This window comes from Cricetulus griseus, chromosome 3 (genome assembly GCF_003668045.3).
Source record: "Cricetulus griseus strain 17A/GY chromosome 3, alternate assembly CriGri-PICRH-1.0, whole genome shotgun sequence".
Lineage (NCBI taxonomy): Eukaryota > Metazoa > Chordata > Mammalia > Rodentia > Cricetidae > Cricetulus > Cricetulus griseus.
Window position 1 is genome coordinate 213,985,696 of NC_048596.1, and position 25,565 is coordinate 214,011,260.

At 39.9% G+C, this 25,565-nt stretch overlaps 1 protein-coding gene across 1 annotated transcript in view; it reads left to right on the forward strand.

Annotated features, from left to right (window-relative positions):
* CUNH10orf67 (chromosome unknown C10orf67 homolog) overlaps positions 1-25,565 on the forward strand; it is a 108,281-nt gene that overhangs the window by 32,727 nt on the left and 49,989 nt on the right. Inside the window, exons 5-8 of the mRNA XM_035441714.1 lie at positions 2,459-2,614; positions 9,501-9,648; positions 10,746-10,804; positions 15,161-15,226. Of these exons, the coding sequence (XP_035297605.1) occupies positions 2,459-2,614; positions 9,501-9,648; positions 10,746-10,804; positions 15,161-15,226 (429 nt within the window). The remainder of the gene's footprint in view (positions 1-2,458; positions 2,615-9,500; positions 9,649-10,745; positions 10,805-15,160; positions 15,227-25,565) is intronic.

Consider the following 25,565-nt stretch of genomic DNA (forward strand, 5'->3'; position numbering starts at 1 on the left):
GGTCACCACCTCTCCCCACTTCTGTCATTCTGTATCTAATCCAAAAGTTCATCTTCTAACAATACCAAACTTTTTACAGTCATTTGCCTTCATCTGCACACCTCAAGTTATTAGCCACCTCCCCAGAGTTTTCACACATTATTCCTCTTTTCTATTTCTCATGTCTTCAAGTCTGCAGTTTTCTTACTGAACTTTTATGCTTGATCTATTATTAAAAGTGGAATGTTAGGCTAGGGGTATAACTCAGTGGTAGACTGCTTACTTAACATCTTAACATGTGTAAAGTACTAGGTTTGACAGAAAAATTAATGGGTTATTAAAATCCCCTTATATTATCATATTGGTATTTCTTTTCTTTCTTTCCTTTCTTCCTTCCTTCCTTTCTTTCTTTCTTTCTTTTTTTTTAATTTTTTGAGACAGGGTTTCTCTGTGTAGCTTTGTAGACCAGGCTGGCCTCAAACTCACATAGATTCACCTGCCTCTGCCTCCTGAGAGTTCGGATTAAAGGTGTGTGCCACCACTGCCCAGATTTCATATTGCTATTTCTTTCTTAATATCTATTTTATATATTTCATTTTTTTCATTGCTGAGTGCTTATATGTTTATGACTGTTACATCTTTCATGTAAATTGGTTCATTTATTATTATTATGCAATGACAAATTTGTTTTGTCTGATATTAGCATAGTTGCCCTTATTCTCTTCGGGTTACCAATTGCAGGGAAAACATGATGTTGTCTTAAGCTTTCAGCCCATGTGTGTCCTTCAGGCTAATGTGAGTCTTTTATAGGCAGTACATTTTTGGATCTTGTTTCTATTTCATTCATTCACTGCTCTACCCTTGGTTAGATGCTTTGATTCATTTACACTCTAAAGTAACTGCTGATGGGTAAGGACTTTCTGTGGCCATTCTGTTGATTATCCTGGTTTGTGACTCTTTTGCTCCCTCTTTCCTTTCTTACCATCTTGTGATTTGCTGCCTTCTTTTTAGTTGATTGCTTTCTTTTGTTTCCTCTTTATCTTCATGTGCCGACTAGAGGATTTTTGAAATTTTCATCTGTGGTTAACATGAAGTGCATATAAGATACCTCATAGTTAAGAGAGCCTGTTTCCAGGCATGGGAGCCATGCCAGCATCCCAGTACTAAAGAGGCTGAGGTAGGGAGAGCTTGAGTTCTAGACCAACCGGTGTTACATAGAAAACTCAGTTTACAAAAGCTAAGGGAAGGAGGGAGGGAAAGAGGAGTAATTTAAAATAAATAGTAACTTAATTAAATGATATACAACCCTGCACACTTTAATATTTTCATTCATCCAATATTTTATACTATTAATGTCACACTTTATTTCTTTTAAAATTATTTATTCATTAACTACTTACTATAGCTATAGTTACTTTTAATGTTTTTTGTATGACCACTACAGACATGTACCAGGGACACAGATGAACCTGTGTTCTGCTAGATGCTGGGGATTCAGAGGCACCCCTTGGCTGAAGGTGGGTTACAGGGCTTCCCTGGAATAGGAAACTGAACTAATGGCTGCAGGCTTCCTTTAGGAGGCCTGTGTGAGCATGTCTCCCAATGGGTCTCTGAATGGGCAGGGCTGCTTCTGTACTGGGGCTGGGGTGAGATGGAAAAGGTGTTCAGGGCTACTCATGCAATGGGACATGAAACAGTAGACTCTGAAGGCATGGAGACAACACACATCCCTAAGGTCCCTTGGTGGGTTGCTGCTGTTAAATGACAGCTAGGGCTGTTCCATGGAATTTCGAGATTTGCTATGTGTCTAAAAACAATGACTCAAGGACATGAACTGAACAGTGTGATTCCTGCTCAGTTCCTGGGAAGGTGACACTGCTTTCAAATCACAGCTGAAACAGTCATTAGATGGATTTTGGGATCTGCAACTATCACATGCCAGCGGATCTGTTACCTAGCAGAAACATGGGCAGGCAAGCTTCCTCTTGAATTTTTTAGTGGCTGGTGTCAGTGGTGGGACCAAAACCAAAAGTTTATAGCCAAGTCCTCAGTGAAATGAGTCTATTTATGACTCTGTTGTCAGAACTGTTACTGTTGAACCTGCCACTCGGTACATACCTACCCTCTCAAAACAGTTCTTGTTAGGGCCAACCAGAGTTGCCGTCTAGCTGCGTAGGCAATTGTCTCAACAAATGGCTAACAAATTCCTGTGGCTGTGGGAGGGATGCCTGTGGGAAACCTAATTCATCATCTTCCTCTCTTCACTCTTTGTATGGCAGATAAAATTAGAACAATACACCATGTTTTGTGTTTTATCAGATACTGTGGTACTGGATTACTTGATTGTATATTTTAACTTAGAGTGATTTACAAAGAAACATAGGAAAATTGCAAAAATGAAATGGTTTCCAAGACAATAAATCAAATTAAGATACAACAATTTCTGGTCATATTGGTAATGCCTCTCTCTGCCTTCCAGAAATTCTTCGAAATGGAAGAAGAGAGAGCTGCCCTGCAGGATGCTGCCAATATGAAAATGGATGCTTTAGTCAGAAAACTGAAAGAGAAAGAAGAATTGCTTAAGGATTTAAAGTATGAACTACAACAATATGAAGAGATTGGATTTGGCAGGATTGTAAGTTTCATTCACTTTTATAATAGATTAATTATAGTTAGTATTAAATCATGTAAATAGGATTGTAGATAGCAATAACCCTGGGTTAAAAAACATGAGGACTTGAGTTCAGGCCCCAATAGTCACATAAAAGCTGGGCCTGGCAGCATGTCCCTACAACCGTGGTATTATAGGCAGGATCTGAGACAAGAGACTCCTTAGGGCTTACTGGCCATCCTGTCTAGACAAATCAGTGACCCCAAGGCTCAGGGAGAGATTCTGTCCCCAGAAATAGACAGTAAATGAGGAAGACTCCTGCTGTCACCTCCTGGCTTCAGCTTCCACAACACATGTGCACAGGCACACAGACCCACACACTTCCTTAAAGACGTAAACACATTCGCACACACACCTACTCAGAAACGAGTAATGAAAGAGGTTGATTTGGTGCATCTTGTCAATCTCCCCACAATGTAAGCCAGTCCAGTACTTTACTCCCCTGTGGCACATTCTAGAAAATCCATAGTAATCACAAAGAGGATCACTATAATTGTCCTCAAATTTTCATTTATAATGGAAATGAAATAACCCACGTGCCAGTGCCAAGAAAAACCCCATTCTAGAGAATAACCTCATGAGTTTTTATTGTAATTTCTAAGGCTTCAGTCTTCTTTGCAGTTAAGATATCTGAAAAGTGATAAAGCCAATCTTCCCTTGTCAGAGGCTTCCAACAAGCCAACCAGGACTGAACAGAATTGAGGCAGGATAGAAAGATGGGGAAATGGGGCGGGGGCATGGGAAGGACAAGGAGCCTCTGGTGGAAGTTGTGTGAATTCTAATTGGTCTTAATAATAAAAACCCAGAGTCAGATACAAGGGTTAATGCTGAAAGATCAGAGAAGCAGAGTAGCCAGCCACTAGTTCTTACCTCTACTGAATCCTCTGACTGAATGGGCGCCTGTCTCTACAAAACCTCAGACTGAAGGCCATGAGCTCCTATTTCCTCCTGCCTTATATTCCTCTCTCTGCCCAGCCATATCACCTCTGTCTCCACCTCCCTAGTGCTGGGATTAAAGGAGTGTGCCTCCCAAGTACTGGGATTAAAGGTGTGAACCACCACTGCCTGGTTCTGTTTCGTTTTGAGACTGGATCAATCTCTCATAGCCCAGGGTAGCCTTGAACTCAAGGAGGTCCATCTGTCTCTGCCTCTCGAGTGCTGAGATTAAAGGCATGTGCCATCACTGCCTAGCCTCTATGGCTAACTAGTGGCTAGCTCCACACTCTGATCTCCTGGCAAGCTTTACTTGTTAAAGTGAAAACAGAATATCACCACAGAAAGCCTCTTGCTAGCTGAGAATCAAGAATTCTAACACAATTTTGGGGCCTGAAGGGATAGCTCAGGGGTTAAGAGTGCTGGTTGCTCTTCCAGAGACTGTGTGTTCTGTGCCTAGCACCCATATTGGACCATTCACAACCAGTTGTAACTCCAGCACCAGGAGATCTGATGCTTCTAGCTTACACACACACACACACACACACACACACACACACACACTTTTTTTAAGAAAAGAGATTGTATTTTCAAGTAAGAATGTTAAAATATTAATAAGCCAGGTGTCAAGCCTCGGCTATCTGACTTTGTGATCTTACTCTACTCTAGGAGTCTCATAAACTAGCTAGTGTTCAGTGAAGATATCCAACTTCTGGAGTTTTAAGTTATCAGTTGTAATCCTGTTCAATACATCTCAAGACTGCCCTGTGGTCTCATTCATGTTTCTTGACAACCATTTCATTCATGTTTCTTGACAACCATTTAAGAATAAGGATAAAGTCATATTTGGTACGACTGCATGTGAAAGAAGTGTGACTCTCACTTGGACCCTCACTGGGGTGTTTCTTACTTTTTCCCTGAATACTTTTTTCTGTTAGAAATCTCACACTTAAATACGGGTTACATTTTCTCTTCTCTGAATGCATTCCAACTCTGCTGTAAATTAGAACATTCTGGAAATCTTCTCCATGGCCTGGTCAAGGATCTGGCTTTACACAGTGGAAGCCTTGGAGGATAAGGGAAGTCTTCAGGATGCTACCCAGAGTATTGTGGAACTGTGTTGTTGCCCCTATCACGGCTGACAGAATGACGTTGAAATCAAGATGTTGAGACGGAAAATCTCAGATTTCCCTATTGATGGTCTCCCTAGCAAGAAGAGCCAATCACAACCTTCCTGCTTAGACACATGGCCAGTGGGAACACAAATGGGAAGAGTGGACAGCAGAAAGGAGAGCATGAAGTTCTGTCAGGGAGGAATGTGCAAGATAGGCAGGTTCATTCTCATCTCCCATAGGCTCAGCACTTCCAGCTGTCTGGGGCCCAGCAGCAATCCAAAGCAGGACAGGATTTTATCTTGAGCCTCTAAGAGCAAGAAGATGACTGAGTGGGAGTTGCAGGACTGAGGATGAATAGGTGATGCTAGAAGACACATACACACACACACAGAGAGAGAGAGAGAGAGAGAGAGAGAGAGAGAGAGAGAGAGAGGCACACACACACTGACCATCAATCCAGATTGAGTCTCCCTTGTCGAAAAATACCTACAACCAGAAGGGTTTCAGATTAAAGATTTTTATTTTGAATTTGTCTATCAGTCAGCCTGTGAAAACATTTTACTAAGTTCTCTAGGAACAGACTTCCCTCTGTTCAGTTCTCAACTGTAGCTTTCTATTTGAAGTTGCATCATAGGCAGCTGCTCCCTCTAGTGGTTCAAAAATCCCCCGAGAAGCCACACAAAGCCAACCTGCAACTGGATTTGGAGCACAGAAAGGAGAGAAACAGTAAAGATGCCAAGGGGAGGGCCAGCAAATGGCCCAGCCGTTAAACGTGTAACATGGGTCTGAGGACCTAAGCTCTATCCCTAGAACTTAAAAGTGAGAGAGCCCATTCCACAAAGCTGTTGTCTGCCCTCCACACCCCCCAGGTGGCACTCATGCCCCACCCTCACCATACATGTACATACATTACTAATGAATAATTATTTAGAGGAAATCTCAAGAGGAATATTTTTTGAAAACATGCAAAATAAACCAGTTTTGTTTAATCCATGTAAGAGCTGATGGATTCTTCTGATAATCAGATTTCATTAATAACTTACTAATGTTAATAACTAGTCATGCTATCTCTCCTGGCTTGGTTCTGGGAGAATGCTGATGAGATTGGCTAGAAAAGGACAAGTTCAATAAACAAGTAGCCTAAATGACATGTATGGCCAGGGGAAAGAAGAAGGAGTGGGGGGTTCAGGTTACAGAAACCTGGGCTTCCAATGACATTCTTGGTGTCAATTTTTCTGAGAGCAACTTCATTCCAGTTTTTATTCTGTGGGAAATCAGTGTGACTTAGTTGCAGACTTGTGTGGGTTCTGGTTTGCCATGCTGTCTGTTGAGCACTCTCCCTAAGACCTGTAAAGAAAGCTACCCCATTAGAGTGTGTTTGTGTACCTGTGTGTACCATGCAGGTGTGTGTTCACACTCTCGTGCCTGCTTATGCACACCACATATTGACTTTAATTTCAGCTGGAGTCCTTGTATTAGACCGGCTTTTCATTTTTCCTTCTTATTCCAATATGGCCAAGCTGTGTGACCATCATCTGCCCACCCTCCACTGATAAACAGATCTGCTTGTTGCTAACAACACAGCCACAGAGCTGTCATTCAAGAATGGCTACTCTGCAGGGCTGCGCTGTCCTAGGGTGCCACTTTCCTGGTTGTCACTCATTGGGGAGGCACCTGCTCTTCTATGTGGCTGTCACGAGGCAAGGGCATGCATCAGAATTATGCTTGTCTGCTCCTTCACCCCCACCCTCCTACCCTCTACCCCCCATGTGCCATCCACAAATTGAGATGTCCGAATGCCATCCACAGAGTCTGCCAATACCACAGAAGAGAGCTGCTGAGAAGGCACACAGAGAGCTCCCAGGCAGGAACTTCTCAGACTCAGGTTCATATGCATCACCTGCCCAGGTTGCTCAGATAGAGACCTACATAGGCGGTCTGGGCTGGAACCTGAGATGCCGCATCTCCAGCAGGTTCCCAACTGATGCCTAGGCACTTGGTCAAGAGCCCACTGAGAGAAGGAAGGTTCTGCTTTGGGAAGCATTTCTTTCCAGACTCAGCTTGGAGTTCTGAGACCTGCAATCAGGACCTTATGTGTATTCACAAGAGAAACGGCATTTATCCCACCGATTAAAGACCTCTTTTTTTTATAAAATGGTAGAAAATCAAGAGAGGGGAAAGTGCCTTTTTGAATTTGAAATCCCAGGATGATTGAGGATGGATCTTGGATTATGCTGTGCCTTTAAATACCCAACTAACTTTCCTTTAATGATCCCCACCTTCGTTAACCTTGTTTTATGAATGCAGTTTATTTTCAAGGAGATTCATGGTTTAAGCAAGACAGAGCTAGCAATGTGGGGCAGATGGCAGAAGGAACATCACCACAAAACTCTCCACTTGAGTTTGAGAGAGCAAGGCAGCAGCCAGGACGAAGGCTTTGTTTCTTTCGCTAATGAAGTATCCTCGTTGCTCCGGGTGTCTGAATAGTTAATTACTTGCAGTTCCTGTATCTGACAGATGGTGGCAACAGAGCTAAAGGCTAACCTCTGGACAACTAGGACTGCAGATGGATGAAGGAAAAGTGGCTCACTTTAATGGGTTTTCCTTGAATCTTGCTTTCTCACACAGAGGCTTCGAACACATATTAGCTAAGAGCTGCTCCCACTTTAATCACCATCTGATTTGTTCAAATAGTTCTTAGGTTATGAATGGTAACAGACACCCATGTAATCCTCTATGGATGGCCATGAACTGTCAGGTGGGAAATACAGTCTTAAAAAGATTCAAGTCGGTGTTGTTTATATTTAGACCATAAACACATTTTGTAATCTCAGCTTTGGTGACATGAAACAGGAGAATGCTGAGTCTCCCTTTATTTTATTGAGAAAAGCATGCCATTTCTTACCTGTTCATTAAACCTGTTAGTGCTCTCCCATTTCTGCACGTTAGAATCCAAGCACTATGGTTGCTTACTTAGGCAGGTGAAGAGTTCAAGACCAAGGGCTGAAGGGATGGCTCGGTGGTTAAGAGCACTAGCTGCTCTTCCAGAGGACCCAGGTTCAAGTCCCAGCAACCACATAGCAAGCCAAAACTATCTATCACTCCATTTCAAGTGGATCCAACAGCCTTTTCTGACCCCTAACAGCACTACGTGTACACATGGTGCACAGACATACATGCAGGCAAAATACTCATACACAGAAATCAGTAAGTAAATAGTGTCATTGGGATAGCCAGGCTAGGCTATGTAGTGCTAGCCTATCTCAATGACAATAAACAAAATAAGAAGTGAATTATGCTGAGATGGTTTAAATAGAATGAAGAGTTCAAAGCTCAAGATTTATACCCAAGCTTAGTGTAAAATTCAATAGCATATTCAAATGCTATTAAGTACAGTATATATGATTATAATTCCATTGGTAAGTCACTAATTTTAAAGGGTTTTATTAATGTACTATGAAACATTTTAACACTGTTTTTCTTTTAAAACATTACTATCCCAGGGAGAAAACATTCCAATAATTTCCTCTCTGGTTCCTCTGCAGCTAAGTCAGGGTACAGTTCCAGAAGAAAAACGGCATACTGGAAAAGCCACTTTGTTTTTGAGTGTCTATTTATTCTTATTTCTTTGCAATCATGGAATTACGATAGTTCAGCTAAGATTACTTTTGAAGTTCAAAAGCATTTTCAAGTCCATGGGAATTTCAAAGCCAGACATGTAGAATTGTTTTCCCATTTTAGCATAATAATGTGACCCTTATTTTGAAATTGCATTATCCGTGATGGATTATAAAATTCTGCACCAGTCTCCTTGGTCCATGACATCTTAATTTTCCTAAGTGTGTCCATGAAACATAGACAACCATAGGCGAGTATATTCAGATGTTTTCAATAGCTTTGAAACAGACAAGAGGAAGAAGAAGAAAAAAAAAGAGAGAGAAGCCTTCCCAAATAAACTTCTATTGCATAGGAAAAAGCCTCCATCATAATGGACATGGCAAGATTTAAACAAAAGACGCACATAATAAAAATGTAAATGAGTTTGCTTTACTAAAACTATAACTTTAAAGTCCTTTGTTGTAAGTTATCCTGAAACCTTCTTACAAGGTAATCACTTTGCATAGAGATTGAAACCCCAGTCTTCAATAGCGTTAACTGCCTGCGCAGCCCCTGTGACAGGCATGCAAAGCCACGTTAATGTTCAGAATATGAATTGCCTCTGGGTGGCTCCCCCACCCAGCAGAAAACCAACTGTGTGTATATCTGCGTGCCTGATGGGCTCCATGCGGCTCCCAGCCTGCACACGTCACCCCTTTGACATGTGATGGGCTCCTCACGACACTGGCAGCACTGACACTGGGAAATGCCACAAAGGCAACAAGCCCCCCTCCTTAGTCTTGCACTTTGCCACCCCCTGGCGCTGCCCATCCATGGTCTCCCCAGCCTGCCTAGTTACAGGCAGATACTCAGAGGGAAGTGTGGGTGGAGGGGCCCCAGCTGCCTCCCTGGACACAGCCTCCATAATGAATTGACCTGAATGATGAGGGCACACAAACAGTATGATATGCATTATTCCTGTCAATAAAATGTCCCCATGTGCTGGGGTCTTTGTACAGAATGTACTGCGGCCTTTCTTCCAGCCAGTTCTATTTAGTCCCCTTCCTTTTTTCTATTCTTATTATAAGTGTGTAATTGAATTCAGAAAATTATATGATAGTGCCTCTGTATCCGCATTGTCCTAGAGTTGCATATTTAAACCCATGGTTCCCTGCTTAGAAATATGGAATTCCCTGTCTTTACAGGACTCTTCTTCCAAGGAGCTTAGCTCTCCAAGGACAGTCTCAGAAAAGGATATTACGGAATACAAGATGGAGAATGAGAGGCTGCTGCAAATGATCTCAACACTAGAAGAAGAAGCACAAGCACACCAGAAAGAAAATGCACTATTAGGTAACACTTCCAACCCTTGCCTTGTGAAGAGGACACGCAAAATTTATTAATCTGTTTGGCTTTTCTTCTTACATGTGTTTACTTACACCTAAAAGAAATCAGTTTGATAGCTATCTTTTTCTTTTTAAGATAGCTTTCCTTGCTTGGAATATAGAATTTATCTGTATTTGCACTTCTGAGGCATGCTATGTGAACTTAGAGTGCCTGTTTAAAACACACACACACACACACACACATGCCGCGCACGTGCGCCTTGGCAAAAAAAAAAAAAAAAGGGCAATCAGTTTGTTCTACTTTACTTAGAGGTATTATAAACAGACACATGTGAGCATTTTCTTTCACACGCTGATGGTCTAAACTATATCATACATAAGGGAACATGTTAAGATGCACTTGTGGAGAAGCAGGCTTAACCCTTCAGAACAAAAGACACTCAGTTTTTGATAGAAATTTTAAATGCAAATTGTCCTTTTGGTGGTTTAGATCTCCTTTTGTTCAGACCATAAACATTGATAAAAATTACATTTTTAATCACCAGAAGTACACTGTTTTCAAGTGCCTGTTGCTGTTGGGTATGTGTCCTGTTTTGGTTCTTTTTGTATGGTGCTCTGGTAGCCTGCAGTATGAAAGCAGAGCAAAGATTAAGAACATGGGTGTGAGCCTTGGTGAAATGATTCATAGTATAGTGTCCCTTTAGTGCAGGATGATGCCATGCCCTGTGACTCCATTTCTCTTCGGATGTGGTAGGACAATGCTTTCTCAGGTTGTGGTCTTTCTTAGCAAATCATAAAGTGCCACCTGCTAAAGTGCTTAACAGCAAAAAAAAAAAAAAAAAAAGCCCACTGCTAGTATTGATGAAAAGCATGTAGCCCTCAGTCACACTTAGATCTTGAACTTACTCCCTATCTGATCAGCTAACCTAACAGCAGGAAGAAGACTGTGAATGTCAAGGGCATTTGTGAAGGTCACAATCCTGCTAGGACTTGTGAACACCATGCCTGCCGGTGCCTCTACAGCCTGCCCCAAAGCAGGCAGTTTGAATACAGGGGCATACGTGTGTAATTTCATGGTCAGCCTCTCTCTGCTTTTGTTTACAGAGGATGAAATTATGTGTCTGAAAGAGATGTCAGACCAGGATCAGAGAACTATTCAAAAGGTATGTGCATCTTTTACATTGATAAATGACTTTTTTTAAATTGAAATATCAGCACCATTGGTGAAATGACATCATGTCCAGGGTATCTTCAAATGGACAGAAAGTTGGCTTATACATTTCCCCATTATGTCATTTTAACAATATATTTATTTCCTTATTATTTGGAATAGCATGGCTAGTAATAAGAATTCTGACTGAAAGACCCATTGGAATATTGACCATCTCTTATTTGTAGATATATGAACATCCATCTTGTTGGTTGTAAGGAACCTACAAGTTACATCATGACTTTGGAAGTTTCCAACCTTTGCTTGTAAGCATCTATTACTAAGAATAAGACTACACTGCCACATCTTGTTTTCAGGCCGGATATTGGTTGATGCTCTTTTATTCTGAGTGAGAATGGATTGGCTTACTCTGCTAGGTCAGTCTTTATTTATAGAAAGAAAGGTTTCAGTATCATGAAAATCAAGAATCCCCTGTGCAGTTGACACATAGAACCACCAACTGCAGTAGCTCCTCTCCCAGCCCCCGCTGGTGAGCCACCCTGCTTAAAATCTTCTGAGCAGCACTCCTCCCCTGTACAGTCTTCCCTGTATTTCGATCCCCAGTGCAAACAGCGCACTATCTCAACTGTGTTGAGGACCATGCCTGGAACCCTGAAATAAACTCCTGTAGGGATGCATAGAGTGAAGATGCATTTAGGTTTCATAAAATTTACAATGGAAAAGGCAGACCCACATCCCCAAATTATTCTAATAAATGAATGTATTTTCCAGTAACTCAACCAACTGTCAGTTTTTTAGGTTAAACTAGGCAAAATTAAAAGCATGGTTCTTGGGGTTGGAGAGAAGGCTCAGTGGTTTAGGGCACTGGCTGTTCTTCCAGAGACCTAGGTTCTGTTCCTAGTGCCCGCCCACCCATCTATAACTCAAGCTATGGGAGATCTGATGGCCTCTAAGTACAGGATATGAATTTGCCACACAGACATACATGCAAGCAACACAACCATACATATAAAATAAATATTTAAAAAAATAATAAAAGAGGATATATGTGTGTGTGCACAAGCCACATTTCAAAAGCGTGGTGGCCACATGGACCCAACTAATTTAGGGTCAGATTCCAATCAGGTCTGACTTTGCAGTGCAGGATATTCTTGGAGTTTAGATAAAACTGGTTTCAAGAACTGTAATAATAGATCAGAGCTGGGTCATGATTTCCTCTGCTAGGCAGGTTTCCATGAAATGATTTCATTTTCTCAGGCTTCACCTGGTCTCTTCCAGCATTACTGTAAACCCCACTGTTACAGAGTAGTGATGGCATTTGTGGACAGTCCAGGAGTCTCAGGGTTGGTTTTGTTAGTGTAAAAGTGGAAATGTCCAGATTCTGGTTTTACTTTGCCTACAAGGGAAACATGCACTTTATAACAAGCTCCCCAGGCCACTCATCCTTACTACCTCGGGTAAGAAGGAGTTACAGAGGCTTCCTAGTCTATGTGGACTACAATATGTGGCTAAAGCCAAAAACGTGCCTTGTATTTCCTCAAAGGTGCAAACCATGCCTGTGTCAGCTGAAATCCCTTAGTCACAGGCTACCACAGGTTCTAGATTTGGGACGCCCAGGGCTTCCCTCTAGCCACATAGGACCACTGAACATTTGCAACAAGGCCAGGGCTGCCTGCCTCCGGGCCACATGTGACCACTGGACATGTGACCACATGGCCAAGCAACAGAGGAGATTCATTTTGAACAATGTTAAATTTAAATGGAAAAAAAAATGCTTCTTTCAATGACTGGAAAAAACCTTCATATTTTCAATAACTTAGATAAAAAATTTGCCCTTTTATTTGTAAGTTTTCTGAAGTCTACATAGATAAGAATTTAGCTCTCAAATTTGGCTTGTATTTGAAAAAGATATATAGATATAGATATAGATATAGATATAGATATAGATATAGATATGTATGCACACATGTTTTTAAAAATTTGATATAAAATATAAGATATTTCCCTCATAATTTTAATATTTATTAGTATTTGGAGTATATATGTAGAGATAGATAAAAACATAGTTTGACTTTTTAAATTGGACTTACGTATATGATTCATTATGTATTTCTGTTTGCCAGCTCTGTTTTAGACAACTACAGCAGTGCTTCTCAACCTTCCTAATGCTGTGACCCTTTGATACAGCTCCTTATGTTGCGGTGACCTCAACCATAAGATTATTTTCATTGCTACTTCATTACTGTAATTATCTGATATGCAGGATCTCTGATATACAACCCCTAGGAAAGGGTCATTCGACCTTTCAGTATAATCTGCTATAAAATAGCAGATCTCTTTCAGTCCATTCCTCCTCTGAAAGTCCTGTGTTTTCTTTTGCTTTTCCTTCTTCACTTATTGAGAAGAAAAAAATCTAGACCCCTAGGTTCCTGTTTTATTCCTAACTTGTCCCTATAGGCTAGTTCTTGCCCCCTCCCTTTCCTTCTCCCAGGCTTACTATTTATGTAGTAGAGATAGTGTGTGTGCAAGTGGTTTGTCAACTGGAAGCAGGTCAGACCCTGTTGAATAAGAAAGAATGGATCTTTGAAGTTTGTTCCCAATACCATTCAGCAAATTAATCCAATAGTGTTTATAAAGTTACTTTGAATGTCACATACTACCTACTTCTAGAAAATTTCAAATGTGTGGACACGCAAACACATGCACACACACACACACACACACACACACACACACACACACACACACACACACACACAGCTGCAAAGTCATGGACCAAAACTACAGAGCAGGGTGATAACATGGAGAGAAGTTGGCTCTGCTCTATCTGGAGGGTTCTAGAAAAGCTTCGCAGACATTCCCATGTTCTTTCTCCCATGGTCCTCTTGGGAGGACTGCCTGAGCTGTTACTTCCCAGAGAACAAGAGGACACAGAAGCTGGCGGTCAAGTGTGGGTGTGTGATAAGTGGTGTGAAGGGTATTCCAGGACTTTCAGAAATGTGACATGGCTGGCTCATGTAATAGGGACCTGTGGAGGTGACAAAATAAGTATCTGTTGTGGAACACAGAGAGGAAGACTAGAGCACGGGGGAGAGGCAGACAGAATAAGAACAAATGGGAAAAAAAAAAAAAACTCAAAAGCTTCAGCTAAGGGACAAGTTTCTTTCTTTAATCAGTAGATATAATAAAATAAATAAATAAATAAATAAATAAATAAATAAATAAATAAATAAATAAATAACAAGTTGAAAATGGACCTGAGTTTGGGTTAGCCGACTCTTGCCATCTGTCCAGGATAAGCACCCTAGAGTATGGGATTCAGTAGCATTTGTGCTTTAATTCAAGTGGTCTAACAAAAGAAGTCCTCCATCTGCTGCCACCTCATAGTCCCTTCTTGAAATGTCATTCTAGTAGGTGGCAGACCACGAGGCAGAGGGGACCATACAAATGTGATGCCCCGAAAGCTGAGGAGGCTGCAGGTGTGCCCAGCTTTAGTGGTAGGAGAGCAAAGCTGGCTGAAGGCAAGGCATTGAGCTGCCTCCCACAAGCTAGACAGAGCCAGGCAGGGAAAAAAATGGAGGTCCAGAAGTCAGAAGCAACATCTTAAAAGACAAGATATGTGGTTTCACTAGCTGAGGGCATACAAGAAAGGAAGGGTAGCAAAGGTCACTCATGCCAAGGGGTTGGATGTCTTCTGAGTCCCTGAGAAACCTGGACACTGTGCTAGGCTCAGACCTGTGTTTCTGATGAATAGGAAGGGGGAGAGAGGATCTGAGCCAGGGTGACAAGTCAGTAGATGACTTGGATAAATAGTAGACAATATAGAGTCTTGAACAGTGACTCTAGAGATGTTTATCAGATTAGTAAATACAACTAATTTATTGAGTTGAACAAAAGTCTAAATTAGGGCTTGAATTTTAACCGATATAAACAGAGTGTTTCAACTACAAAAAAAAAAAAAAGCTGAATGCATAAGGACAGAGGTAAGATGTGTGGTTTTAAGGAGTATTTTCAGTCAATATGAATATAGTTTGATATGTAAATAAATATAACACAAAAACCTGCAGCAAGAGAATGTGCCATACAGAAAGTTAAGCAAAGCTGTTTTGGGAGATACACTCACTCACTGGATTACATGATGTCACATTTGACAGTGGCAAGGAAAGTTATAAGTACATTGGCATTGTTTTTGTATATTATCTTGGCTATATAATAATATATAATCTGTAGGAAATTATTTTTTTCCTTTGATCACATAAAATGCGTTTTTAACCACATTCTACTGAGGAAAACATTTTAGGTGTTGTGTTATCTTTAATTAAAATGCCATTATTTTTCTCTGTTACAGTTAACGGATAGTAGAGAGAGATTGAGATATGAGCTGGATTGCGAAAAAATAGCCATTCAAGATATGGTAAGATGATTTATATTCCCCCTAAGGAATTTGAATTGGAGACTTTAGTTTCACCTGAATGTGTTTGGTGCTTCATGTGTAACTTTGCTGTGAGCAGTCTGTTTCTCCTTATCAAAATCCTAACTATATATATAATTGCAGAAACTTTTAAGTAGGCATTTGGAGGAAAAATTTGAATGCTGGTATGATAAGCTGGAAGTAAACTCTGGGTAAGAAACAGTATGACAACTTAAAAGAGTGTACAAAGTATTCACATTTTATTCTGGAAATCTGAAAGCAAAATGAAATATGAGAGCACAGGATTTTGAAGGATTTGCTATTTTTAGTTACAAATTGCAGTTAGTGACAACAAGAAAGGAGCCCAGCTCAATAGTTTGGCATTCTGTGGTAGTCTCCTAAGACAACACTGCCTTTTCATGGTCTTAAAGAGAACTTTCCAGACGGCTGGCCTTTTATCAGTTGACTCCCCACCCCCAGGCCCTCAGCACCAGCTCCTGGTGCTGTACTGGCTTTCAGCTGATCGCCACTAGTATGTCTTTGTTACAGTAAACTGTGTTTATTATAATAAAACATAAAACCCAGCTTGACTTGGGTCCCCAATGCGCTTGGAAAGAATATGACTCTGTCTGCAGGAGACTAGGTTGCTCCAGGAAAGCCACACCACTTCAGATAGTGAAACATTTGCTTTTTCACAGCTTGTCACACTTGTGCCAAGTTGTAACTGTCTCCCCAATTCTGTTTTGTTACTCCCAGGCACCCTGTGTTTTAGGTTCCTTGTCATAGAAATTAATGCAAAACAATGGTCCTGGATTACAATGAAGCCTTCTATTAAGCCAACTTGAGAATGCAGGCGAGGGAGGAAAAATTAAGACCCATTATTCACAAACACCACGTGTTAGCAAATGTATTATTTGGTCCTTTACTTTTAAATACCTACATATAAAAAACCTCCCTCCTTTGAGAACACTTGGTGAATTTCTGGTATTCTCACAGCCTGTCTTCCTCTGCTCTTCTAGTGAAGTCCAGCCTCTGCCTCCAAAAGAGCTAAACATACACATAGTGATTAAAGGGAGCTGTTTTTATGGGGTGGGAAGTAAATGTGACATTGTTAGTTTGTCAGTAGCAATTGAGAGGAACCACAGCCGTCCAGCAATGAATTTTGTGCCTGTACTGGGAGTAGACCCCATGCCCTTTTCTTTTTTAAAAACTGTAAGTGTTCAACGGGTGCTATTGTATCCCCCACAGGGGAACCAATCCTGTTTTATTTTCTTGTTTAGAAGTTTGTTGAGCCCCAAGCTTGTTGCCAAGCAGCAAGAGCCTGCCTCAAAAACAAAACAAACAAACAAAAAACAAAACAAAAACAAAAAAACAGAACAACACTAGAGTTTTTAGTATGCTTAGAACTAGTTTGGGAAGTTCCAGTTTTCAGTAGGGGCATGAGCTTAAGTCTATCCTCCCAACTAAGGTTGCTATGGTGGACTTTCTTCCCTCCCATCTCCCCCAGTAATTGATACTGCATTAGAGGGAAGTGACTTTTGGAATCTTTGCCACCGTTGTTTCGTGCTATGTTGTGTTTGTCCATAAACCAGAGTTTAGGAGTATGTTGAAAAGGAGTGGAAGAAAGTGGGAACTGGCCCTTATTTTATAAACATCTAATTTCTCACTAAAGGTCTTCTGTTTTTCCCAAAATATTTTCTGGCCTACTAAGAGTCTCATGTAAAAAGTAAATGTGTATTTAAAAAGCAACAACAATACAAGCATAGGTAGGCAATCATATGTATTATGTTAGAATTGTTACGAGACAAATGTTTGAGGACTCAAAGGAGGAAAGAGTCACTTGGGTGCATGGTTTCCAAGGTTCCAGACTGTGGCCCTCAAGGTTCATTGTTCCTAAACCTGTGATGAGGTATCCTAAACCTGTGGTGAGCTAGGACATTATTCCTAAGCCTGTGATGAGGTAGAACATCTGGAGGCAGAAATGGTGGAGCTTAAGGTATCAACAAGAGGCCAACATAGTCCCTAGAGGCATGCTTCATATTTTCTGTAGCTAAAGTATCACCTTGAAGTTTCAACTACTTCTTAATAATGCTGGCCACTTATTACTCCCCTAGTATACAAATCTACTGATTAGGGCAGAGTACAAATGACCCAATAGTTTCTCCATGATTGGATCCACTTTCTTCAGATTTAACCTTTGATATGCAAGTCTTTGGGGGGGGGGGAAGTTTCATGTTCCTGCAGTAACAAGGAGAAATTGTATCCCTAAAAGGATCTTGGAGGTGGCACAGGAAAGAGTTCTGCATCTTCCCACAGTTCCTAAGAGAATGTTTTTTATTTGTTTTGAAGTGCACAAATGAGCGAGTTCCCCATCGGAAGAGAAGCTTGGCTGAGCTCCTTTCTTGGTCCATTATCCATATGCTTCATCTCTCTCTGCTTTCTCAGAGCTGCCTAGGGGCAAGACAGACAGGGAGTACCATTTGTGGTCTAGTGCCATTCTGGGGACCAGCACTAACAGACGCCTGAGGTCTACTTGCTTCTGTAACTGGGTTCCAGAAGTCCAAATTCCCTCTAATGCATGCTTCAAGTCGATCCAGTCCTATTGTGTGTGATATGGCAATGTTTCCCCAACCAGATAGGAAACTGATGTTTCCAATAATCTGAGAGAAACCTCACTGATGCCAGAATTCTGGGAAGACCAGTACCAAATAAGCAGCTCTGCCAGGCATCCGGCCACACTGACAGCTCTTCTGAGAGCCATCCCTGGCCAGGCAGCACCTTCCTAGTGGAACATGAATGCTGATCCTTATGCTGGGATTTCTTTGCTCTATTACTCAGGTCAAAGCCTTCAAGTAACTAAGAATAATGAACCATAGTAGGTAAATTCTGCCTGGTTCTAATTTTAAAGAGGTCTTTGCTTTCCTATCAAGTATGATATTTGTTGTAGGATTTACTCCTGCCTGAACAGGCTTCTTTAGCCCTCAGAATGGGTGCATATAAGATGAAGCAGACTGGATGTTATTCTTCTCAAATACTTTACACACATCTATTTAGATAATCATACAGTTTTCCCCCTCTGATCTGATCACATTCAGTTGTTACATTAATAGCTCTTATCCAATCATTAGAAAGCTTCATGCCCTTTTTTCTTTTGCATTTTGTAACCATTGCCTTGTATTATGAGTGAGGCTCATCTGTGTTGTTACATCACCCTGCAAATGATAGTGAAGTAGATAAAGGAGAAAGGACCGATTATTAGACACTGACTCATTGATTTGTTTAGAGACTTAAGTACTGACTGTGCTGCCTATTTGCTAAGCATGACTTCATTTGCTACCTGGAACAGAATGGCATTGAGGAATACCTGAAACAATGGGTTGTTGCCCTTAACAACCTGCTGACTGCCACATAAGCTTTTCCGTAAAATCTCACTTGCCCATCTCTGCTACAATAAATCTTTCCACCAAAAGCCACCCGAGCCCCACTGCCACGTGTGCACTTTATGCCAGCCGCCCACTCGAGTTAGGGCCCAAATTAATACACAGAAACTTGTATAAGGTTTAAATGCTGCTTGGCCAATGACTAGGATTTCTTATCTGTTAGCTCAGTCTTAATTACCATAAATCTATATATTTTATAAGACTTATCTTATAGAGGATGCCTTTCACTGGCGCCCTCTCTTGCCGGTGACTCACATCCCACCGCTGGAGGAGGCAAAAGGGGAAAGGGACATTTCCTGTTTCTCCTTGCTTTAATATGAGTCTCCTTGCTATGTCACTTCGTGCCTGGATCACCACTTCTCTACTACATTTCCCAGAATCCTCTTTGACTCCTAGTCCTGTCTAACTTGCTGTTTCATTGGCCCTGTTTCATTGAACTTTATATAACAATCAATAAGATAAACATACACAGTACATTCCCCATCATCTCCTCTTTTCTGTCTAAATAAAAAGAAGGGTGACTTATCTTTTATAATAACTGAAGAAAGCTATAGCCATAACTATCTGTCTTTAACTCTATCAAAGACCACAGAAGGATAATATATAAACTGAGACATCTCGCTACCTGGACAGTCATCCGAAGTTCCTCTGTAACGTTGGGGCATCCATCTTCAGCCCATAGGCCACAGTGTATCTGGCACACTTCTCCTTTAGTACAGTCTTGTTTTGAAAGTTCAACAGTCCCTTTCTTGTGGGTCCTACATGTCCAGTTTATACAGCAACAAACAGTCCAGGAAAGAGCAGTTTCTTGCCCAAATGGCTAATCTTGCCATGTTGAAAGCAAACTCCACAACGAGTTTCTTTGATGCCCATCCTCCTTTCTGATGTAATTGATGTACCAGGAGCAGTTGTGTCTCACTTTCAAGAAAAACCCTAAACCATTTAAATGTCATATTTCTGTAGGTCTTTGAAAAGTTTGAAGAATACTTATCCATCTCAAATACATCTCTGTATATCTAGAAAACCTAACTAATCTAATTATAAGTTCTGACTATTATAGGTAAAAGATATGTATAAACATAATACCTAAACAAGAGCAGAGATATACATATCACAAAATTGACTTTAAAGTTGTATCAATAAATGCAAATCCATAATGCTACGCCCCTGTTCCCCATTATTGTCTATTAAGGCAGTGTAAGCCTAATTAGGAATAACTTTCTTATTGTTTAGAGTTGGGATTGGAAGGAGGTGTTCAAGTTAGACACCCTTTCCACATGACTTTAGGGCTAGCTGGAATAGACATAGTTAGGATGTGCAATAGCAGATTATTGTATCTTCTTGTATTTCACCTTTATGATTGTTAATTTTGGAAGTTTTACACTATTAAGTTTTAATCCTCTTTTAGACTAAAAGTAGCCTCGTGGCCTAGAAGCCCCTACAGGTGTGCCTGGCCATGCCCATGAGGGCGTGGTCAGAGGAGGTCAAGGATAACGCGGGGGCAATTCTTAAGGGGCTGCCGACACGTGGAGACTCCTCTCTCTGGCCTCCCTAGCTTGCTGCCTCTGGGCATGCTCTGGCTTGTGCTTGGCTGGTGTTACTTGAATAAAGATATCTCGTTATACATTTATTTCACCTTGTGGTTTTAGAGTATGAAATGAGAATGCAAACTGGGCCTGAGACCCAGGCCTTTCAGGAGATGCTGTGGCTTCGGTCCACTAGTGACATCTCCTCTTTTACTGTCATTTGTGTCATTGGAATGCTTATTCCAGAAATATTCCCACAACAATGGATATCATTTTTCCTATAGTGAAGAGACATTCTGAAGGTTTCAACTTGATGGCCCTTCCTACCCTGAGCCTTTCTGTGCATGCGTCCTGGTACCATGCCATTTGTATAAGTCTACCCATTGTAATTTAATGTTAAATCTTTATTTGCTAAATAATTTTCAAAAATAACTCTACTGAACTATATTACTGACATCATCATAGGGAAGTTCCACAGCCTCCCAATTTTGTGAACCATTAGTATTTTTGGATTTTTAAAAATTTTTATTTTTAACCAGTCAGTCTGGTATGTATAGTATTAAAGTTTATGACTCTAACCTGTTTCATTCACTATTGGTAAAATGAAATACCTCGTGCTATGTTTCATACTTGAGTGACCTCTTTTCAACTCTTCCTGTTATTGTCTATTAAACAGTATAACTTTTCTGTTATTAAATTGGATTTTGATGTTGTTTCCTGTGTCTTGTGGATCACTTTGCTGTTCTTCATGTGGGTATCCAGTTTCCTCAGCACCATCTGTTGAAGATGCTATGTTTTCTTCAATGTGTTCTTTAGCATTGTTGTCAAAAATTGTGGAGCTGTAGTTTTATGAATTTACATTATCTGTTCTCTGTTCTCCTCTGTTGGTTTATATGTCTGCTTTATGCCAGTACCATGCTGTTTTTGGTACTATAGCTTAGTAGTGTAACTTGAAATCAGATATGAAGATGTCTCAGCAGTAATCTTTTCCTCAGAATTAATTTTTTACTATCTAGAGTCATTTGTGCTCCCATATCAGTTTTGTTTTGTTTGTTTTTTGAGACAGGGTTTCCCATGGTGAGTAAGAGAAAAGGAACAGGATGAAAACAAAAAAAGGGAAAAAACAATAAAATGACAGAATGAGTCCTGGTATATCAATAATTCCCATAAATGTAGATAGCCAAGGGCATCAAACAAAAAAAAAACAGAGAATAGGCTAAGAAATTACAATCCAATACCTTATTGTATACAAGAAATTCACTAACTCCAATTACACTAGTAAGTTGAAAGTTTAATAAAAGAAAATGGAAAAAATAGTCTGTAAACAATTTTAAAACAAAACAAATTTGACCTTATCAGACAAAGTAGACTAAGAGAAAAATGAATTACTATAAAGGAAAGTGATTAAAAATGTATCAATCTGTCAAAAGGACACACGATCCAAGATGCATATGAGGTATAAGACAGCATCACCCATAAGGAGCAGGTGTCGATGGAACTGAAGTGCTGAGCGAACAAATAGATAAATCTAAATATGGCTGGGACTCTCAGCATATGGTTGAACTAATAGAAGAAATAACCATGAATATAGCTGAGCCAAGTCATGCAATATACAAGCTATCAGAGGTTTAATTGTTCTATAGAAGAGACTGTGTAACTACAACAGAATACATATTTTCTCAAGAGCCTATGGCATTAAGAATCATAACATAAACCTGAATGTGTTCAAAATAACATGGTCTATAGTCATAATGAGTCTAATCTAGCAACCAAAAGAAAAGAAGACAATCTCCAAACACTTGGCCATTAAACAACACATTTCCAAACAATTCATGAATTGATGTAAATGTTTGAAAAAGGAATGAAAAGTAAGACATTCCAAATATGTAATATATAGATAAAGCAGTGCTGAAGGGAATATAGCACTAAGAGAACAAAGAAGTTAGAATGCAATTATCTGCCTACCCCAAGAAATTCAAAAAAGAGCAAAATAGACTCAAATCAACAAAAAGGAAATAATAAAGATCATAGCAGAGATCGTTAAAACTGAAAATAGAAAAATAACAGAAGTCAATCGACAAAGAGATGAGTCTTTGAAAGAAATCAATGCAATTGATAAATCTCCACCAAGACTAACACATGTATAAAGAGATGGGTGAAACTCCAAAGTGATGATGAAATGAGATGTAATATAGGAAGTTCAGCCTTCAAGATAACAGGACACCTGTATCACATCCCATCCTCCCAAGGCTCAGGAGGCATTGCAAAAGAGGGGTCAGACAGTATAAGAGACAGAGGCAGTGGATGAAAAGGAAACAGTGTCCTCCAGACTAGTCAACAACCAGGCCACTGTACATGTGCACTCATAGTGATTGTGAGAGCATACAGACGCCCAGTGCAACCTGAATCAAACCAACTCTCAGCATGGAAAGGGCAGGTAGACATGAAGTCCTACGCAGAGGTGAGGAGGTGAGCTACTAGAAGAGGAAGAGTCCATTACCTTTAAGAATGTAGCCCCTGGTAAGTCAACCATGCTCCAGTGGAAAGCCCAAGAAAATATGGGCAGCACAAATTGGACTTGATAGGTGGAGAAAAAAGGGAGGCAAAAAGTTGGGTGGACAGAAAAGGGGAGGAGGGTGAATATGATCAAAATACATTGTAATAAATTCTTAAAGAACTAAGTTTCTTTTTGAAACACAATCAAGAAAACAACAACAAACAATTCAATTTTCATAGATTTCTCAATGTTAAGAACTGAGGCAATTTGGGAGGTCATGGCAGGCAGTTTTCTATGAACTTGAGTCCATTCTGGTCTACACAGAATGTTCCAGACTAGCTATCCAGCCAGAGTTACACAGTGAAACATTGCTTCAAAAAACAAAATAAAAGAAAACCAACATCAATAACAAAACAAGCCGCCACCCACAAAACCTGAAGCAATTCCTGTGAGGAGAAAACTCCAGAAATTTCTATGAAACATTTGTAGTTTCTCACAATGCATCCTGGGAAAGAAAATATCACTTCCCAATGAATTTATGAGACTAGTTAACCCATGATAGCAAATCTAAATAGAGACAGTAACAAATACTAGTAAATGGAAATTTGTTGCATATAAAAAGAATTATGAGTTGCGGTTAAATAAGTTTTATTTGTAGTGTGTAAGATAGTTCAACTTTTACAAAACAATTGTGATGGCTATTCTTGGTTGTCAATTTAACTACATATGGAATTAACTAAAACACAAGTGTCTGGGTACACCTGAGGGATTTTTTTCTTAATTAAATCATTGGAGGTTGGAAGATCCATTTTTAATCTGGAGGTGGGAAGATCCACCTTTATTTGGGACACATCTTCTGCTGGCAGTCTATATAAAGGACATGGAAGAAGGAAGCTTGCTGTCTTTGCCTGCTTGCTCTAGCTCTCACTGGCAAGTACATTTTTTCGTTGGCATTAGAGCCTACTTCTTCAGGATTCTGGCATATTCTGAAGACCAGCTAAGGCATCCAATCTGGTAGACTGAGCAATTACTGTATTCTTGAATCTTCCATTGATAGATAGCCATTGTTAGACTAACTGGATCACAGCCTGTAAGCCATTCTAATAAATCCTCTTCATTATATAATATATTAATATCCTCTCAAAGTCTCTACCCTAATACCACATTGGTATTGGTATTACTTCAAAATACAACTTTCCAGGAGCACAAATCTTCAAGTCCAGGTCAGTGCAATTAGAAGCTTTTGCTCCATGAAAGCACATGTGAAGCACATGAGAAGACAAACTGATGTTCTACCTACTGAGATATCTGGGCTCTTATACATTTGAAAGAGAAAGTATTCTCAAACCATATATCTTCCCAAGGTGTACTATCTAGAATACATAAAGACTTCTCAAAACATAGTAGTAATCCAATTAGAAAATAGCCAAAAGACATAAGCAGATATTCCCTTGAAGGAAAAGATGCCCAACTTTATTAATCAGGAGGGAATGCCACACTAAAGGCACAGGAAGATACAACTATAATCCTATTAAATTGTTTGTTTTTAAAAAAGAAAGGAAAATAGCAATAACTGTAGATAAATTGGCAAGAATGAAGGAAAACTAGATAACATAAGGGGAAAGTTTGGCTATTTCTTAAAAACTAAATGTAATTATACCATCCAGCAATCAAACCCATGGATTTTTCCATAGAGCAAAATGAACACTTGTATTCATGCACAAAAATATTCATTAACTTTACTCATAGTAGTTAAGAGTTGGAAGCATCCCATACATTCTTAACAGTTGAATGATTGAACTATGAGTTCTCTGTATCACACAGTACAATTTCACAAAGAATAGAAATAAAATTGGACTAACCTCAAGAGAATCCTGCTAGATGGAAAGGCAGGGCCACTAGGGTAACATGCACACATCCTTTGCACTATTCCATTTTTATAATATTTTGAAAGATACAATTTAGAACTTGGGTACAAACTATAATAGTATTTGCCAGTGTTAAAGATGAGGGGGAGAAGCTCAATTAGGTAGGTTGGTGCAGCTATAAAAAGCATTTGGCTTTGCCATATCTTCAGATCAGACAAGGGACAATGATGCCTAACTCCACTGTGTTCATTTAAAATTTCTGGTAGGGATATATTATACTAGCTATACTTCGCAAAATGTTTCCATTGAGGAAATTAGGTAAAACATATCAGAATATCTTACATTTATTTATTGCAGTTGCATATGGGTCTCCAATTATTTCAAAATAACTGTCCATTTTAAGTTTCCCATATTTTTGCTTGTTTTTCTTTAAATTTATTTATTCTTATTTTTATGTACATTGGTGTTTTGCCTGCATGTATGTCTGTGTGAGGATGTCAGATCTTGGAGTTACAGACAGTTGTGAGCTGCCATGTGGGTGCTGGGAATTGAACCCAGGTCCTCTGGAGTGCTCTTAACCGATGAGCCATCTCTCCAGCCCACAGCTGTCCATTTTAAAGTACTGAATTAATCATTGGTGAGGAAATGTTTGCAACCTGAATAACCATGCACAATCTGATAGTTGATAAACAAAACCAAGCATGTAATTGCAACACAACCTATAAACTGTTTCCTAAATGGCAATCTTTTCTAATATACAGTTATAGATATCTTCTACCCAGCTGTACTTCTTCTGTTCATTTAAAAAAAGATTTATTTAAACTTTTTAGTATTTTTAGTTTGAGAGAGTACACATGGGTGCAGGTGCCCAAGGAGGCCAGAAGAGGGTGCTGGAGCTTTCTGGAGCTGCAGTTGCAGGCAGTGTTGAGCCACTAATATGGGTACTGGGAACCAATAATGTGTTTGATGACTAAACTTTTTTTTTTTAAATCTGCATTAGTGTTTTGCCTG